The following is an 18601-nucleotide window of genomic DNA, read 5'->3' as shown; positions in this document are numbered from 1 at the left end:
TTCCGGCCTAAGCGAAATCTCAGAGTCAGTTCGTAAAGTCCACGCAGGACCAGAACGCCACCATGGGCGACATTGGCTGTCTCGTCAGGTAGAACTGGTGCTTGAGGTCTCCCTGATACTCTAATGATGAAACCACAAAAGGACCCGGCATAGAGTTTTGTACGCTATTAGGCGACTGGCTGGATATAAATAGATCATTGAAACTAAAAGTACATAGCATTATTTTATTTTATTTCAGAACCTTTCCAGATTTATTTTCACACCAGAAAACTATTCACAATCAAGAGGGACATGTTATCTGCTGTCAAACGAAGTTATTACGGTATCCAGCAATTATAATGCATATGGCACGTCATATTCAACCAGAAGCTTTTAAGTAATAACTATTTTAAATGCTTATTTAAACTTACGGACATTCTATAATTTTGAATAACTTGCAGGTGTGATATTTGCGGTTATATGGTCACGAGACCAAGATTTCTTATTTCACATCGACAGACACATTTACCAGAGGATCAAAAACCATACGCATGCCATCACTGTCCGAAACGATTTTGCTGGAAACGTGCACTTCACGTCCACTTAAACTTGCATAAAGCACCTGAAGAGCGAGCTGTTTATACGTGTCCTACTTGTGGTAAAACGTAAGATATATTATACATTAGCTGACCCGACAAACTTCATATTGCCACAAATTAAACTGTATTGTACATAAATCGTGAATCTCGGGTGACCTTTGTTACAAACTCGAGTTTTGCAAGCTTCTGGGGAGTTCATGGGTGTTTTAATAGTCAAATTTTCCCCACAGCAAAGCAGAAAACATCTCGCCCCATTCTCGGTTGGCCATAACGCGGAATATAGAGTTTCGCAGAATACCATTTCGCGAAAAACCTTACGCGGTATGTACCTTTTCACGGAAAATCTTTTCGTAGAAAGTACCATTTCGCAGAGGTGACCCAACTGAAGGAAAGTAATAGAGGTCAGTAGATCTAGGAAAATAAATAAACCTAGATAGAGGTGATCTTTACGGGGGGCTGCCCTCCCGCAGTGGCCGGCGCTTCCGACGGTAGGTCGCCGGCAACATTCGCGGTCTGTGGCCGTCTCGCGCTGAATTATCTAATGTTACTACTGATAGTTTTTGGTGGTCTTGTTATTGACTAATGTTTTATGAGTCTAAAATTTCTAGAGTTCGATTAGTTTTTGAGTTACGCAAAAATTTCTGTTTTATTCGTATGAGAGTCCTTATCCCCCTTCCACAGGGGTGAGGGGTCTCAAACCATCATAAAAAAATTCCTACCTCAAGGAGGGGTCTCAATTCACCATAGAAAAAAAATTGCCTATAAAAACACCCGCATGCTAAATTTGGTTCCATTTGCTTGATTAGTTCTCGAGTTATGCAGAAATTTGAGTTTCATTTGTATGGCAGCCCCCCCCCTCTTAGTGGAAGGGAAGGGTCTCTAACCATTATAAGAACCTTCCCTGGCCCCAAAAACCCCTATATGCAAATTTTCACGCCGATCGGTTCAGTAGTTTTCGAAGGAACATGGGACAGACACAGAAATCTATTTTTATAGGTATAGATATAAAACCGGGTGAGTATCCAGCTTTTTACGCGCTATAATGGTGGCCGCTATAAATTGTGTTCGTAATATGCGAACAATCTTTTTGACAACTCTGCATACATCAAATCTGGCACTCTTCTCTTGCAACACTACCGTGCTCTTTCTTTCGTTTACGCCAAAGAAGGAGAGCAAAAATGTGTAAAATGTAAACAAAACTATTGCTCTCCCACTTTTGCGTAAACGAAAGAAAGAGCGACACTGCCGTACAGGAGAAGAGTGCCCAGTTTTGATGTATGCAGAGTTGTCAAAAAGATTGTACGCATACTACGAACACAATTTATAGCGTCCTCCATTATAGCGCGTAAAAAGCTGGATACTAGTTATGGCATTAGTATCGTAGACACAATCAGCTGCGGACCTGTTACATATAAATCCAATAATATTTCGGCAATAATATAATTAAAACTGGCGGGTATGAAATGGGGAAGGCAAACACGAAAGCGACCAACATAGCTTTTGTCATCTCAAGCCCCTACCTAGCGCCTCCACGCGGCCATACCCGGTAATGCTCTATTGAGTAACTAAGCTAGGAGGTGCGAGGTTCCCGGCTGCCTGATTTCAAAACTGCTATTTTGGGCAGACGGGTGAGCCACACGGCCAGGTAACCCTAATATGGTATTCTAACGATTTGTTTCGTTTTAGCCCATCAAGCACCTCCTACTGTACAGTGAAAACTTTGGCCGTGACAAGTTTAAATAATGCACATGGATATCACAATGAAAAATAAATTATTGGATATTAGATGCACTGGTGGAAACTCAAATGACGCAATTATATTTCATTCCACGGATTGCTGGTGAGATTATTCTATTTCTCATTTATGCTCCATTTCATTGTATTTTTACGCTTATATATTCATATTATATTCATATCGTATATTATTGGGTACATGAACATCTATATGAAGATTGCGTGAGTTTTTGCGCATCCTATAAGTAGGTGTTCGACGAACGTACCCATTTCTACAATCGTAAGGACATGGCCAGGTGTATGGTGTACTTACGGGTACATCATATCAGCCACCCATGGTGTGTACGGTTGTCTGTGCTATGCTATAAGGATTGCTAACTGACCTTGCTAACGTTTACCGTACGCACACATCGACGCGCGATTTATTGTTGCTGTTATTAGATTTTACATTGATTTTACACGTTTGTTTTTGTTTTCCCCCAGTTATACCCTGGTAAAAAAACATCATCCTCGAATGTGCAGGTTGAGAATCAAGGGCCGATTCTTCAATATAAGCATCATCAACGTGCACAGCACTCACCTCAGAAGTACCGATGACGACAAGGATGAGTTCTACGCGCAGTTGGAGAGTGAATACGACCGCTGCCCAAGACATGATATCAAGATCGTCATCGGGGATTTCAATGCTCAGGTCGGCCAGGAGGAGGAATACAAACCGGTGATTGGAAGGTTCAGTGCACACCAGCGGACCAATGAAATGGCCTAAGACTTATCGACTTTGCCTCCTCCAAGAGTATGGCCGTACATAGTACCTTTTTCCAGCACAGAATCCATCATAAGTACACCTGGAGGTCACCAAATCAGACAGAATCAAAGATCGACCACGTTTTATTCGACAGTCGGCACTTCTCAGACATTATCGACGTCAGATCCTATCGAAGCGCTAACGTTGACTCGGATCACTACCTAGTGATGGTTAAGATGCGCCCAAGACTCTTCATTGTGAACAACATTCGGTACCGACGCCAGTCTCGGTTAGATATCGCGCGGCTGAAGCAGCCAGACGTCGCCGCAAATTACGCGCATTCACTCGAAGCTGCATTGCTGGAAGAGGACGAGCTGGACGAAGCCCCTCTCGAGGACTGTTGGAACACTATCAAAACAGCCATCAGCAGTGTAGCGGAGAGCTCCATCGGGCATGTGGCCCGAAATCAGCGGAACGATTGGTTTGACGATGAATGTAGGAGAGTGATGGAGGAGGAGAACGCTGCGCAGGCGGCCAAGATACGCAGTGCCACACGACAGAACGTGGAAAGACACAAACAGAGGAAGATGCAGCGAAACCAAATCTTTCGGGAGAAAAAGCGCTACGTGGAAAAGCAGGAATATGCAGAGTTGGAGCAGGTGCATCGTTCTCAGGAAACGCGAAAGTTCTACCAGAAACTGAACGGATCCCGCAAAGGCTTTGTGCCGCGAGCCGAAATGTGTCGGGATCAGACTGGCAGTATTCTGACGGACAATCGTGAGGTGACCAATAGGTGGAAGCAGCACTTCGACGAACACCTGAATGGCGCCCAGGCGGAGAGCCATGGCGGCGGGGAAAGCGATTTCGACGGTGCAACAAACGGGGAAGAGGTGCCAGCCTCAACGATAGGCGAAGTTAAGGAGGCCATCATGCAGCTAAAGAACAACAAGTCAGCTGGAAAAGATGGCATCGGAGCGGAGCTTATTAAAATGGGACCAGAAAAACTGACCGTTTGTCTGCACCAACTAATTGTTAGAATTTGGGATACGGAACAGCTACCGGAGGAGTGGAAAGATGAGGTTATCTGCCCGATCTATAAAAAGGGCGACAAGTTGGACTGTGAGAACTATCGAGCGATCACCGTTCTCAATGCCGCCTATAAAATCATTTTCCGCCGTCTATCACCAATTGCGAATAGATTTGTGGGAACTTATCAAGCCGGCTTCGCCGAAGGTCGGTCTACAGCGGATCAAATATTTACACTGCGGCAAATCCTCCAAAAGGGCCGTGAATACAGAGTTTCCATGCATCATTTATTCGTTGACTTTAAAGCCGCATATGATACCATCGACCGGAAAGAGCTATGGAAAATCATGGACGAGAACAGCTTCCCCAGGAAGCTCATCAAACTGATTAAATCTACGATGGATGGTACACAATGCTGTGTTCGGATTTCGGGTGGATTATCAAGTTCATTCGAATCACACAGAGGGCTTCGTCAAGGTGATGGTCTTTCATGTCTGCTGTTCAACATAGCGCTACAAGGTATTATGAACCGAGCGGATATCAACACGCGGGGCACGATTTTCAACAAATCTAGTCAATTCGTCTGCTTTGCCGATGACATGGATATTATCGGCAGAACATCTGTGGCGGTAGCTGAACAGTACACCAGACTAAAGCGCGAAGCAGAAAAGATTGGGTTTAAGGTAAATACGTCTAAAACAAAGTACATGCTGGCCAGCGGAATCGAGGCCGAACGACACCGCTTGGGCAGTAGTATATTGATCGACGGCGATGAGTTTGAGGTAGTCGATGAATTTGTCTACCTTGGCTCACTGGTAACGGACAATGATACCAGCCGTGAGATTCGGAGGCGTATTATCAGCGGAAGTCATGCTTACTATGGGCTCCACAAGCAGTTGCGGTCGAGCAGACTATGTCCTCGTACAAAGTGCACCCTGTGCAAGACGCTTATTAGACCGGTTGTTCTCTACGGGCATGAAACATAGACAATGCTCGAGGAGGACCTGCGAGTGCTCGGAGTTTTCGAACGACGAGTGCTAAGAACGATCTTCGGCGGCGTACAGGAGAACGGAGTATGGAGGCGGAGGATGAACCATGAACTCGCACAGCTCTATGGCGAACCCAGTATTCAGAAGGTGGCTAAAGCTGGACGGATACGATGGGCAGGGCGTGTGGCAAGAATGCCGGATAACTACCCTGCAAAGATGGTGTTCGCCTCAAATCCGGTAGGAACAAGACGACCAGGAGCGCAGCGAGCAAGACGGTTAGACCAGGTGGAGCGAGATCTGGCGGAGAGTACTCGGTGTCCGAGGAATTGGAGAGCGGTAGCCCTCAACCGAGTTACATGGAGAAATTTTGTTCAAAAGGCTTTGTCTTAGGACGGCAAGCCACCTAAGCAAGCAAGTATTTCGAAGCGGGCGTGGGATGGCACTGACGTTGATTTGAGCTAAGATGACGAGGCAATCCAATTCACCAACTAAAACCTTCCCAGTTAATATGACCTTTTCAATTTTTCGTCTTCTCTCCAATGTGTCCATTTTCTACAAACGACAGTGATCTTGGTACGGAGGCAGATTATATGTGCTTCTCCATGGGAAATACTTAAGCGCATATCGAATAAATTTGTGCTGAATGGCTTCCAATCTGGACGACCACATACCTGTGAACCTGTGTAAGGGCTCCACACCACGGCTGCATACCCAAGTAACATTTTTGTTGTATAATAGCTTATCAAGCACTTGTTCCACGTGAATCAGCTGAACAATAGTTTAATAAGCTATTATACCACAAAAATGTCACTTGGGTATTCAATTACCGATCGCACAAGAGAATAGTACAGAGCGCGCAGGCAATAAGGATCCCGAAATTCATTGGTGACTCGGAATATAAATCCCAAATTTCTACGGAACGAGAGTTTTTCATCAAGGTGTACACCGAGGTATTCTATTCTTAATGCCGATGGGGTTTTTGAAGAGAACAGGTTTTGCTGCACAGTCGTCCGGCGTCTTTGCGCCGTGGTCGGTCCGCCATAGCCGCCCGACGTTTGTCAGATGTCGATGAGACTGCTAGCAGCTACTCATGCTTCACACGCGCCACTCTCCGCTTTTCGTTTATACTTCACCAATAATAGTCCGCAAAACATTTCGTTCAAACGCGACAAGTGTACGTAAGCAAGGTACAGTCTCGAGTTCCTAAACGACTACCCGTCTAATGAGCGTTCTGTACACCGTCAATTTGTCTGGCGGCGAATGCTCCTCGATCGAAACGTTTTGCGGAGACAAAAATAGGCACAACTTGAACATGTCGTTAAAGCTTTTTACTCTTTATTATTGTTCACGGCAACAAGAGATTCGGAATATACGAATTCATCTACCACTTCGAGCTCATCGTCGTCAAGTCATTTTCGATGGAGGCGAACTTTTTCTCTGGAGGCTCTTCTGACTACATATTTGGCTTTAGAATAGCTTTGATCAATCGCGTCAGGTTGTCTGTGAAATGGCTGAACGTATCCTATCCGTCCTCGATGGTCGAAGCTCTTAAATTAAAGTGAGTCAAGGAGTTAACTTGTGTTTACCGCTAGGACAGGATTATATAAAGAATACTAAACCGGTCATTGCAAAAAAATTAGCATAGTTTTCAAGCACGAGAAGTTTTTAGTGGCATCAGATTTACTATACCTCAATGGCGTACCAGGGTGTGAAAGGTTGTTGTACAAAGCGGAAAAAGTAAAAAATTTTAAATGAAAGTTTTCTCGAGTACGGATACTGCTTCTGTACCGACGAGCTCTATTTCAGTGGAATAGCAAAGAAGGGCGGTAACGGGTTACTTTATTGTATGTGAAAAACTCGAAACTCTCAGCTACTACTGAACCACTAAACCGATCGTCATGAAAATTTACATATGAGAGGTTTCGGCCGCTCTGATTAGTTACTAAATGGTGTCCAATCGAGTAAAAAAATCAACAAGTCATTTTTCAGGCAACAAAACTTTTTGTAGGATTTTTTTTAAATTCAGAACTGCTAAGTTGTCGAATTGGTATACTATTTTTTTATTTACAGATACGACACTCCTGGTGGTCTTTCCGCACACAAGAAAAATGTGCATGTCAATCCGCAATCTCCAAGGATCTCACACGTATGTGAGATTTGCGCCAACAAATTCGCTACTAGCTCTGGACTCAAAGAGCACATGCTCACGATACATCAACCACGAGAAAAAGGATTAATGCAATGTCCTGAATGTTCTAAGTGGCTTATGAACAATCGCTGTCTTAAAGTTCACATGCAATTGCATTCTAAGGAGAATGTGCAATGTGATCAATGCAGTTATACGACGAAAAAACAATCGCTTCTAAGACGCCACAAAATTACTCATCACCAGGAAGAAAGGCCTTTCTATTGTGGAAAATGCGGCAGCACATTTAAGCACAAGCGATCATTAACAGTTCACATTAGTACAAAACACGGAAAAGAAAAACATAATTACAAATGTAATTTTTGCGATCGTACATTTGCTAGTTCCACTAATTTTTATACACATCGGAAAAATAGACACCCAGATGAACTGACTGCCATGAAGGAGCAACAGGAGCAGGAAAAAAAGCTGCAAAGAATAAAGGCTGGTATAGAACCAGACGATATTCCATCTCCCCATGAGTCAACAATTACAACGGCTGCAAACGGAACCCGCATTATTACTATTAGCAATAGAGATTATGACCTTCAGGAGCCAATGACCATTCTTGATTGTCCATAAAACTATACCGAGAAAAAACAGGAAAATCGTAAGAATGTTTTACATTATTTATTATATATCACCACAAGAAATATGCAATTTATCTATCTAAATATGTCTACCCAGGGACGTATAAAATGTACTGGTTGGCGATAAAAATTTCAAGGCATATACCATTTTTTTCTTGCTACCAGTCTTGCGACATGTTACTGATACAGTGGTACATAAGCACCGAAAAGAAATGAAAGAAAAACGAAAACATCTTTTGTTCTACGTATTATACACTCTTCGGTATCGGGGAGAAAATGTGACCAGTCTTGGACACTTTTTTGTAAATATTATCTATCACTTCTCCTTGTGAGGTATGCAACAATATACATACACCTATAGTTACTATATATATTATATAGTAACTATACATACACCCTATTGGTCGATTATGCTCGAGGTTCGACCAGTTCGACCATTATGCTCTCGACAGCAGTACTGAAAAGGCTTATCAAAGTGTCGAGCGTTAGCTGTTTGACGCTTACGAAAATTTCGGATGCCTGGCAGAAATCGAACAGAACCAGTCTTCATTTTTCGCTCGATTCTATTTATGTCAAATGTGACAGTTTGAGGCAGGAGAAAAGCGGTTTATCCGGTTTATCAGTTTTGCAGTTTTGGGCGAAAGGTAAGAGAATAATATGGAACATGACAAAGCAGGTATAATTTAATTGTTAACCTGTTTATTGCACGCTTCGTGCTGCTACAGTCCGCTGCTGCTACCCTCCAAAAAAGGAGGGAAAGCTGATTTGGTACAAAACCGGTTTTTATTCGAAATCTCTGGCAGAAATCGAACAGAAATCCGGCAGAAAAACCGAGACGAAATTTCTGCCTGAATCGGATGTGTCATTTCTGCTCGAGGGGATGCGCTGTGCTATCCCTCGCTATGTATTGCGGTTATTTACATAAATTTTCATCCTGTTGCGGCGGTAACCCGCATCGTACATCACCGCAACGAGAACAAGGAAAGGTGGCCAAATATTTTTTGGTTTATATGTGCAATTGTTACTGATGCTTTAGCAACTAAAACTACATAAAAAACGTCTTTTAGCATCTTACATTCAAAAATATGTATTATATAAATTCATTGAATATCATAAGTATAAAAATATGTGTAAATATAGTAACAAAATTTAAGAAGTACAAATTGCAAATGCAAATATCTAAACAATAGAAATTAATCTATTTGTATGGCAGCTCTGGACAAAAGCACATCCTTCAATATTTGGCGAGGTCAGCATTGGGCGATAATGTATCGATATAACTGGTACCGATATTCGTGAACGAAATCTCGATAGTTTTTTTTCGAAATAGTTGATTGCGACATGCATATAACAGCTTTGTAAATGTTAACACGTTATAAAACAAGTCAAACGGAGTGTTATAAAACAAATGTAAAATGCAGATCGTCACGTGATGCGAGCATTTTTGCTGATTATGCTCTCAGCTGAGTATACGTATCGATATGTGAAAAATATCGATATTCAATTAACGAAAATTCGTCAGCTTCGCTCAATACAGAATTATTTTGACAGCTTGCTATGAACTTTCCGAGAATGAAAAGATTTCTTGCAAAGCACAATATTTGACAGAGGATAACATCGCGCTTCCAAAAGTGTCAATTTTCAATGCAGTAACATAGCGAGAAAAAAAGAAAAAAGCAAAACATCAAGTTTCATTGTTCGATGTTGTACTCGCTGCTCTTGTTAATGGAGCATTCCCTTGTTTCTGCTAGTTTTCACCAGGGGTGTAAAATTGTCAAAATTTAGCGGACTAAACATCCATGGACGGCGACAACTTGGAACCTAGGACAGGACGTGCCAACTGGCTTCTTACTCTTCTTCTTATTATTACACCCATCCCGATTGAATATTCTTCGTTACACTCTGCCCCACTGTTGCCTGCACATATTATTTTAGGAACTGCGTTTGCCGAAGAACAGCTCCCGAATACGCCACAGTTTATGCGACCAAAATCATGTTATGCATTTCATTTTAAAAATTAACATTCGTGTACAAACAAAACTAATGTAGAACCAAGCATAGAAGATAGAACTACAGAATACAAAAGAAATCAAAATTCGGAACTTATTGTCGTATTCCCACTAATGAGTTTCAGCAACACTGAAAGCGATACCGCGTTATATTTTCCAGTCAACGGTTGCTCGTTGCTTTCAGCCAATCACAAATCGGGTCAATTTTGGGTCAACGTCGCGGTTGACACTTGGCACGTCCTGTCCTAGGCCGTCATTACAAAGTGAACTACCGCGTACCCCCGTTAGTATGACCTTTAATCTGAACATTTTTAATCTGTTTAATCGGTGGTCAAAAAAGGAGGGAAAGCTGAATCGGTACAAAACCGGTTTTTATTCGAAACCTCTGGCAGAAATCGGACAAATCCAGCAGAAAACCTGGGTGAAAATTTCTGCCCGAATCGCATGTTGCATTTCTGCTAGTTTTCACGGGTGACGGGTGACGGCGGCCAGAAATCCGGCATAATAGATCTTGCTAAGCCCAGTGCAAAAGGCTACAAAAACTTATCGTTTACGTATGTTTTTTTACCGGGGTATACCTGGGGGATAAAAACAAACGTGTAAAATCAATGTAAAATCTAACAACAGCAACAACAAACCGCGCGTCGATGTGTGCGTATGATAAACGTCAGCAAGCTCAATGTGTGGCAGAAAGTTTTTCGCTGCCAGATTTTTGTTCGATTTCTGCCGGACGCGCCTAAGCGGGTAAGCGAGCTAAAATGGACGTTACGTAATGTTCAAACATGACTTTACAAAATATGGCTGCGTCCTCTTATTATTCGCGATTGAGTTTCGCCCTTTTCGCCGTTTTAGTTTTTTATTTATTGCTAATGATAACACAAAGGTTGTCATTGTCATGTCAGCAGCGTTTACGAGTTGTCAAAAAATTGAAAAATCACTAGAGTTTCCCGATTTTTCGTGCATCCGGCAAAATCGCGTGATCATTTTTATTTGTAAGTTATGAATTTCCGCATAACCCGTTTCAACAATATATGGACCAAGTGTCTATTATACCTCCTGTTGAATTCGCATGCAGTACTTTGTCTCTACGAAGACCAAATAGGAAAATTCGACTGGTATGTTCCCGTCAGCTATAATAGACTATGCTTTGCTCATTAAATTAATTCTAGGTTGCAGCATTATGTTGGTAAATTGAAATATGGCACTTTTGATTCAGGTTCTATGGATCGAATAGTAGTAGCCACAGAAAGTAATGTTTTAGCAGCGATTAGTGCCAAGACAGGCGAGATTTTGTGGCGTCAGGTACTAGAAAAAGGTTCTCGAGGGGACATTAAATTGTTGCATGTTCCAGCACAAGGATTCGAAATACAATCTACTGGAAATCGTTTTAGCAGAGCATCGGATATTATAACTGTGTCTGGAGTCAGCCCTACCCTGATTCGAGGTTGGAATCCGAATACCGGTGCACTGGAATGGGAATGGTCAATATTGCCAACGTCTCCAGAAAAAGCTGAAAGGGGTCAATGGTTTAAAAATGAAATAAATTTGTACCATGTTGTTCCCGTTTTGGGTTCTCACATTGAAGTAACAGAATACATCGCAACCAGTGGCCAACAAGTAAAACAGACTACTTCCCGCATATCAGCCGCCTGGATTCGCGATGAAAAATGTGTTCTTGTTGCTCCTTTTTATGCTTGTGCATTACAAGATCAAATCATGGCAATAGACTTATTGTCGGATAATGCACAAATTATTGCCAGACCCTTAAAGTCCCTCGCAATGGGTTCTCCTACACCTCTCCATGGCATTCCGGGTATTGTTCAAGATCATCAGTTATACTGGTTAACATCGGAACGTCAGATGCAATTGCAATTAGAGGATACGGTGCTTGTCGATGACAGCATTCTCGACGGTGACCAGTTGCTTCTGCACGCCTCAGTAAACCGTACACAAAATACATTGAAATTATCAGCTACAAAAGTAGCCGACGGCAGTCCATACGACGCGATAAATTTTGTCTCAGATTATCCTGACACATTGGGATGTCCAAAATTAACTGCTGTACGCTGCAAAACAAGCTCGGAAAGCAGTAAAAATCGTGGTCAACTTGCATGTAGATTGTTGCTGTCCAGTGAGGATGGTGCGCTTACTTTGATACAGGCGGCCAAAATCAAATGGACGCGTGAGGAAGCTTTGGCCAGCGTGGAAACAGCCGATTTTCTTGACCTAACTTTATCCGATGCTGAAGGAGCAATTGAAGAGGAGCTAAACAACAAAAACGGTACGTGACTTTCATAATTAAAAATGACATTTTTACGGGGCTAAAAGGCGTATCTTAATCATTTGTTTCCATTTTATGATATCTAACAGAAGACGAAGGTTTGGAATGTGAGTTAATACTCTGTTTGTATTTTGTTGCCATGTTGTATTTAGTATTTGTGTATTGTAGTTTTATTTTTCATTTACTGTGCGTTGTATTTCTTATTTTTTATATGAAATTGTCTTCCTAATACTTTGAAATACATAGTATAAAAAATGCATACCACGAACTTGTTAAGGGATAGGGTGTTTGCAGAGTTCAGTGAGTTATACATACATACAAAATCACGATCTGCACGATCAAAATGCAAGATTCGTTAAATCAAATACATAATTAGGATGACCAAAGTTTTAAAATGCGGCTTATTGGAATTGAAAATGAAAATTGAATGAAAGAAAATTTTTCACGATCAAATTCCATTACTAATTTTATTCACGACAGATAGGTACTAATAATCATTTCTTATTCACATGTTTCTATTTAATCATTGTAAAACAAATAATTCTAGTGAAGGGTTTTATATCGTTGAGAACCCTAAACAATGTATCCAGTAGATCAAAGTATCATCCTAAATGTCCTTACAAGAGGGGAAAACTTGGCGACGATTGCACTTCTCTGCAAACTGCGCAAAATCTGCAAAAGCACATTAACATGTTCCGATTTCATACGAAAACAATCTACAGTTTTATATTCGAAAAATACAATCTGAAGTGATTATTTTTGTTTGTGAAATGAATATTTTATGTTTTATGGTTGTTGAATTTGATGAAAGCAGGAATCCTTTTGATGGAAATCCTTTACTCATATTAAATAAATGGAAATAGAAAATAGAATAGAAAATATGGTAATCGAATGAAAAAAGTAGCGCAATCCAAATATTTTATATCAAAATAATTCAAACTATTATCACTTATTATCAATGACGTCAAGGTTTAAAGCACACTAACCAAAGCATGTTTTTAATATTTTTATTTACATAGTTGTAAACTATACTGAGCATTTCCAAATGAAATACGTAAAAAACGTACCTTTCAAAAAGTCTTCAATGAAGGAAATAATTAAGTGTAAACTTTAATGTTAAAAAAAACTATAAAATTAAAATTGCAAGTCTTACCTGACATTACTAGGCCTTACGAGTTTTAATTTTTTTCCGTAGAATACTCAAAGTCATAAGAAAAATAATGAAGAATGAAGCAATCTTCCCAAAATACGGTTTTAGAGAAATTTTTTTTTTTTTTCAAATTTCATTTATTTAAATAAATTAGCACATATGATTACTGTAGTATAGTAGACACGAAATAGACGAAATATAGCACATCCGTGCCGATCACTGCCCTGATACGCTATTGCAGTATTTTTCAGTTTATTGTATTGCGGTGGTAATGACGCTACAAGTGTTTCTGCGATGGTTACGATACTACATTACTTACCTTTTTTTAAATTGCTCCTCTTTTAAACACTATAAAATCCCTTAGTTCATTTTGAACTAAAGCGCTTTTTGTAACGAACATTTTTCTCCATTGGATATTGAATCTTTCATCAGCTGCTTACATGTTAGTTCTATGTGTAAAATGTAATGTAATGATAAATGCAGTTTTAGTTGTAAAATGCACTATTGTATAATTTAGCTTTATGGGGCCGTGCAATAATTACGTAAGGGCTTTTCCTCATTTTTCTCAGCCATCTAGTCCGTTGTGAGACTTATGCGATATGACAGGATGTTTCCCATCATCCTGTTTCGGTAGTAGCATCCCTCCTGGCATCAGCACTGGCATCACAATGTAATTCGGTCTCTCTGTCAGGGTTGTACAAAGCCAATACAGGAGCAGTTGTTCTTGATGGAAATCCAATATGACGATCCCGTAGTCAAGCCATCAACTCCTCTTTGCTTACAGGGTCTTGATCGGCCATTTCTGGATTCGACACAAGCAGTAAGCGCGACAGTAACGAGAGGAGTCTTACTTCCGAGGATTTAATCTGATTGCAAACGCATTTTTCGGTGAATTTTTAGGACGCGGATTTCACTTCTCACCGCGACGTATTTTAGCGTTTTTACCAGTAGGTTGTTCGCTTACAATGATCGGATTTTTTTGATTCCGTACATCGGGTTTTCTGCTAACTCCCTACACGGCATTGGTCGCTAGGATTAATTTTACCAGCATTATTTTTATTCTTGGATGCGCAGCATGGAAGGTATAGATATTTCTTGCTGTTTTTTCAGACCCTCTTTGCGCTAAAAAATTAAAATAAAATGCTCTTAGTGACTAACTTTCTACAATTAAGAATCTTCGAAATTTTTTGTCTAGTTCGTCAAAATTTATTGTTCTATGAAATTACTCCCTTTTCATATGTTTGTCGTAATGTTCCATCCACAAAAATATTAGTTTCTATGTACCTACACGATATTTTCTTTATTTTATCAAGAATTATTTATTAGACAGGCACTATAAACATTCATTTTGCCACTCTAATAAAAGTCTTCTAATAAATATTTCTTGATATTTCAGTTAGAAAGATTAAACAGTCTGTTTCGAAGGATTACCTAAAAAAGCAAAACCGTGGGCACAAGTACCAGCGAATCACATGCCCTGGCGGGTGTTGTGGGTTCGAATCCGGTTGTAATCTTAGATTACAGCTTGGTTCGACTCATGCACCTTCCAGTATTGGACAAAAGGTGGGAGTCAAAATGACTACTTGTCAAGCATAGCTACCAATACCCCCCCCCCCCCCCCTTCCTTTCCGCTCTTCCCCACCTTCACCAAAAAATTTTCATTTCTTTCCCTACCGTCCCTTCATCAATTGTAGAACCATCGTTTCGTCATTAGATATTACCCTTCTTTATCGACAAACTTCGCAGCCGGCTGTTAGAGTACAGGAAGATTACGGGGCCAGTGTAATGATCTATCGAAGGATTACCTAAGAATGGCAGAAACACAAATGGTCGAAATAACAAATGGCATAATAGATCTCAGGGTCGAATCACAAATGTCTGAAATACGAATGAGCAAATGTTATATTTGACCGAAAATATTCGCTGCTTTTAACCCGCACAGATGTTGGGTATATGCTGATCTTACTCGCTACCGCTCGCCCGAACTCAACTAAGAGATAATCCCTACTAGTCGGTGAACTAAAGCATTTTGTTTTAAATGAAGACTGGCATAATATTAATTATATGTGCTGCTAATTTATTCAAATAGTGGAGAACGTTTCCAAAAATTTTCCTCAAACCCGTATTTTATAATGATTACTCTATCGTAGAGATCTATTCTTCACTTTGAGTATTTTCAACAAAAAAAAATCATGGAATAGAAAAGACCTGAAATTTCAATTTAATTTAATTCAAACTTTATTGAAGAAATAAAAACATTAGCGTACTTTTTTTGAAAGTCCAATTGATCGACTAAGTCTTAAAGGCCCAGGCACAATGCATACAGATTTTACTACGTTGCGGCAATCCATATGCATTGGGTCTGGGTCTTAAGCCCTAATGATCAATCGATCTGTGAAAAAAGAGTGATTTCCTTCACAGAATACAAGTTGTACCATCTACTCATTTCACTTGGAATTGCTCTACTGTCATTCAAAAATGCTTAAATTTTAATCTCTTTATCCCTTTCCAAAATTGCCAACCTATATTTAGGGGACGTGCTAGGCGCTCTCCAGCGACGAATCGCCAGTCAAATTGGTCACGTGAAGAATTTGGTCCTTCATGTACTTGGGTTGGGCCCAGCACCATCTAAAGCACAAAAAGCTGGCCTTGTTCGAGATGATTTTGGATTGCATAAAATGCTCATTGTTGTTACAACTAGTGGTAAAATTTTCGGTATCGATAATGTGAGCGGCAAGCAACACTGGGTGCGGTACATGCCAGAAGTAACCAATTTTGCTAACGATCAAAGCATAAAATTGCTGGTACAAAGAACATCTCGTTTCTACCCTTTGGCCGCCCAATGCGTGGTACTCGGCAGGCACAGACAAACGAAAAATGGAATCCTCTACCAATTCAACCCTATTACTGGACAACCTGTAAACGGTGGAATCATTCAGTTGCCCTATAAGATTCACCAAATATCTCTATTGCATCAAACTGGACCAGATTTTTTGAAAGGATTATTGATTTTGGACGAAAAAAATGATGCTCATGTTGTTCCAGATAGTTCCGCAAAATACGCCCATAATTTTTACATTTTCAGTGCAGAACAAGAGAAGGCAACTATTTATGGATATTTAATTGAATTTCATAACAATAAACTTAGTACCACTCCGATATGGACTGTAAATCTTGGAGGATTAAACAATGGGCAGAAAATTGTGGCAATTGAAGGTAAAAATCCAATTGAACACGTGCATTCCCAAGGACGAGTGCTGGCTGATCGATCGGTCCTTTATAAATATAACAACCCAAATTTGGTTGCCGTAGCAACTCATGGACCTGATAATATCCACAAATGTAAGTCTTGCCTTCGTCTACTTCATCAAAAAAAGTCAAAACAATAGATTCTTTTTGTTTCTTACAGATATTATGAACATTCATCTATTAGATGTCGTTTCTGGATCAATCGTATTTTCCATGTCTCACAAGCGTGTTCGACCGCCATTGCACATGGTTCACTCGGAAAATTGGCTTGTTTATGCTTATTACAACGATAAAGTGCGTCGAACGGAAGTTTGTAAGAATTTTTAAACCCTTAGCTAGTTTTTGAAACTATAGCAATTCCTATTGTTTCAGCTTCTTTAGAATTGTATGAGGGCAAAACACAAGCAAACAGTACCGTTTGGAGTTCACTAGATGCTCCACCTCTGCCATTGGTGGAAAGACAAACCTACATCCTCCCAGTTGCGGTAGCTTCAATGAAAGAGACAATCACTGAAAAAGGCATCACAAGCAAACATATTCTAAGTGAGTAAATCAGATTTTTCGTGTATTCATCTATAAGCTTCCCGTTGTTTCAACATTTTAGTTGGCCTTAGTACTGGTGCAATTGCTGAAATGTCTTGGGCATTGTTGGACCCTCGTCGTCCAATAACTTCACCGGAGAAGGCCCGGGAAGAAGGTATCATCCCGTACATGCCTGAACTACCAATGCCTCATGAGATTATCATTAATTACAACCAATCAATTAGCAATTTAAAAGGAATCTACACTGCGCCTTCCGGACTAGAAAGCTCCTGTCTCGTCTTTGCTCACGGTTTAGATATTTTTGTTACGCGAGTAGCTCCTTCGAAAACCTTTGATCTTTTAAAAGAAGACTTTGACTATTTTCTAATAACTGTAGTGCTAGTCATTCTTACAAGCACATCTTACATAGTAAAACTTTTCGCATCGAAAAAAGCCATCAAGCAAGCATGGAAATGAATAATTGTAAAATTTAGAAAATGTTTGTTTCTATTAGGAAAATTACATAATTTATTTCTTGGGTGATTTTTTCTTTTAAACTATATTTCGTTTTACTGCCCTTAATTGCACTAAGAGATCTCAACCCTTTCTATCCTATGGTATAGTACAAAAATCCACATTTGATCACCACACCACGGTAACTGTTTAGCTATGCAATACTGCTTCGAATGTATTTTCGATTTAAGTATTAATTTTTGCTGCTGGAAGACGTGGATTACTCATGCAGTCATAAGAATGAAAGTTGAGCGGGCGCCTTGTTGTCTTCGCCATGACCAGGACCCGACATCGTCGGAACAAATAAATATTACGGAGTTTCTCTACAACCGTTTTAAACACGAAACGACTTGATTCGTTTTTCTAATGAACCTTACAAGCGAGCTGGTGATTTTTTCAAAAAATGTAGACTCAATAACAACATGTTAAGGGAATCGAAATTGTGAATCAATTTCAATTAATTTTTTAGCGAGTTTGCTAGTCTTTTGCCCAATTGTTTATAGAAAAGTATAAATAAAATATTAATGGCCGTCGTCAAGATGAATTTATTGCACCCTGCTTCGCTGATGCTGATTGAAGCTAATTTTGAAGTGATTCGGAGATATTTAAAATGAATCCTAAGTTTCAAAATTTCATTGGTTTTCACAACTTCAAATATATATAGAATTATAACGTTAGACAACAAAATGTCGAAAATGACCAAATGTAACATGGGACAGTTATGCTTCCACCGGCAGTGAAGTAATTCGCGATTTCGTCACTAACGAGAATGACATTAGCTGGGGCTGGTTTATATAGGAATGAGAGGGGAGCAAAGAGTGGAGGAGAGGATCCAGGAGTTTGAAATTTGATGTTGTTGATATTATTCCTACTGCAAACAACCTCAGCGAGGGCCCCAGCTAATGCTAAAAAATCTTTATATGTGTGCGTGGTGGAATACTTCATAATAGTCAAATCTCCGAAAGTGACGAAAGTCAGCACGCAGAATATCTTTAATAAAAATTCAAAAGAATTACGTAGGAAAATAAAG

The 18601-nt window shown here is 40.1% G+C and overlaps 2 protein-coding genes across 4 annotated transcripts in view; both read left to right on the top strand.

The window, feature by feature from the left end:
• Nucleotides 1-7845, top strand: part of LOC128742162 (zinc finger protein 675-like) — a 28817-nt gene extending 20972 nt beyond the window's left edge. The window contains exons 4-7 of one of the 3 annotated variants that reach the window (XM_053838428.1): nucleotides 239-376; nucleotides 441-644; nucleotides 2796-3105; nucleotides 7143-7208. In XM_053838428.1, coding sequence (XP_053694403.1) covers nucleotides 239-376; nucleotides 441-644; nucleotides 2796-3078 — 625 coding nt within the window. In that variant the 3' untranslated portion in view covers nucleotides 3079-3105; nucleotides 7143-7208. Of the gene's footprint in view, nucleotides 1-238; nucleotides 377-440; nucleotides 645-2795; nucleotides 3106-7142 lie in introns of all 3 variants that reach the window. The other 2 variants (XM_053838411.1, XM_053838419.1) reach the window with 2 other exon arrangements.
• Nucleotides 7846-10768: 2923 nt separating this feature from the next.
• LOC128744109 (ER membrane protein complex subunit 1) lies at nucleotides 10769-18601 on the top strand. Its single transcript, XM_053840934.1, has 6 exons — nucleotides 10769-10971; nucleotides 11026-12137; nucleotides 15820-16629; nucleotides 16697-16849; nucleotides 16909-17079; nucleotides 17141-18601. The coding sequence occupies exons 1-6, from the start codon at nucleotides 10856-10858 to the stop codon at nucleotides 17533-17535; spliced, it is 2757 nt and encodes a 918-aa protein (XP_053696909.1). The 5' UTR covers nucleotides 10769-10855; the 3' UTR covers nucleotides 17536-18601.

The sequence above is a fragment of the Sabethes cyaneus genome, chromosome 1 (assembly GCF_943734655.1).
Source record: "Sabethes cyaneus chromosome 1, idSabCyanKW18_F2, whole genome shotgun sequence".
Lineage (NCBI taxonomy): Eukaryota > Metazoa > Arthropoda > Insecta > Diptera > Culicidae > Sabethes > Sabethes cyaneus.
Note: the sequence above shows the minus strand (reverse complement) of the source record. Positions and strands in the feature narration are given on the sequence as shown.

Coding starts and splice junctions, on each gene's coding strand:
- LOC128744109 (XM_053840934.1), top strand. CDS start 10,856: ATGAATTTCCGCATAACCCGTTTCAACAATATATGGACCAAGTGTCTA. Junction 10,972..11,025: donor CAAATAGGAAAATTCGACTG/GTATGTTCCCGT, acceptor AATTAATTCTAG/GTTGCAGCATTATGTTGGTA. Junction 17,080..17,140: donor CACAAGCAAACATATTCTAA/GTGAGTAAATCA, acceptor TCAACATTTTAG/TTGGCCTTAGTACTGGTGCA.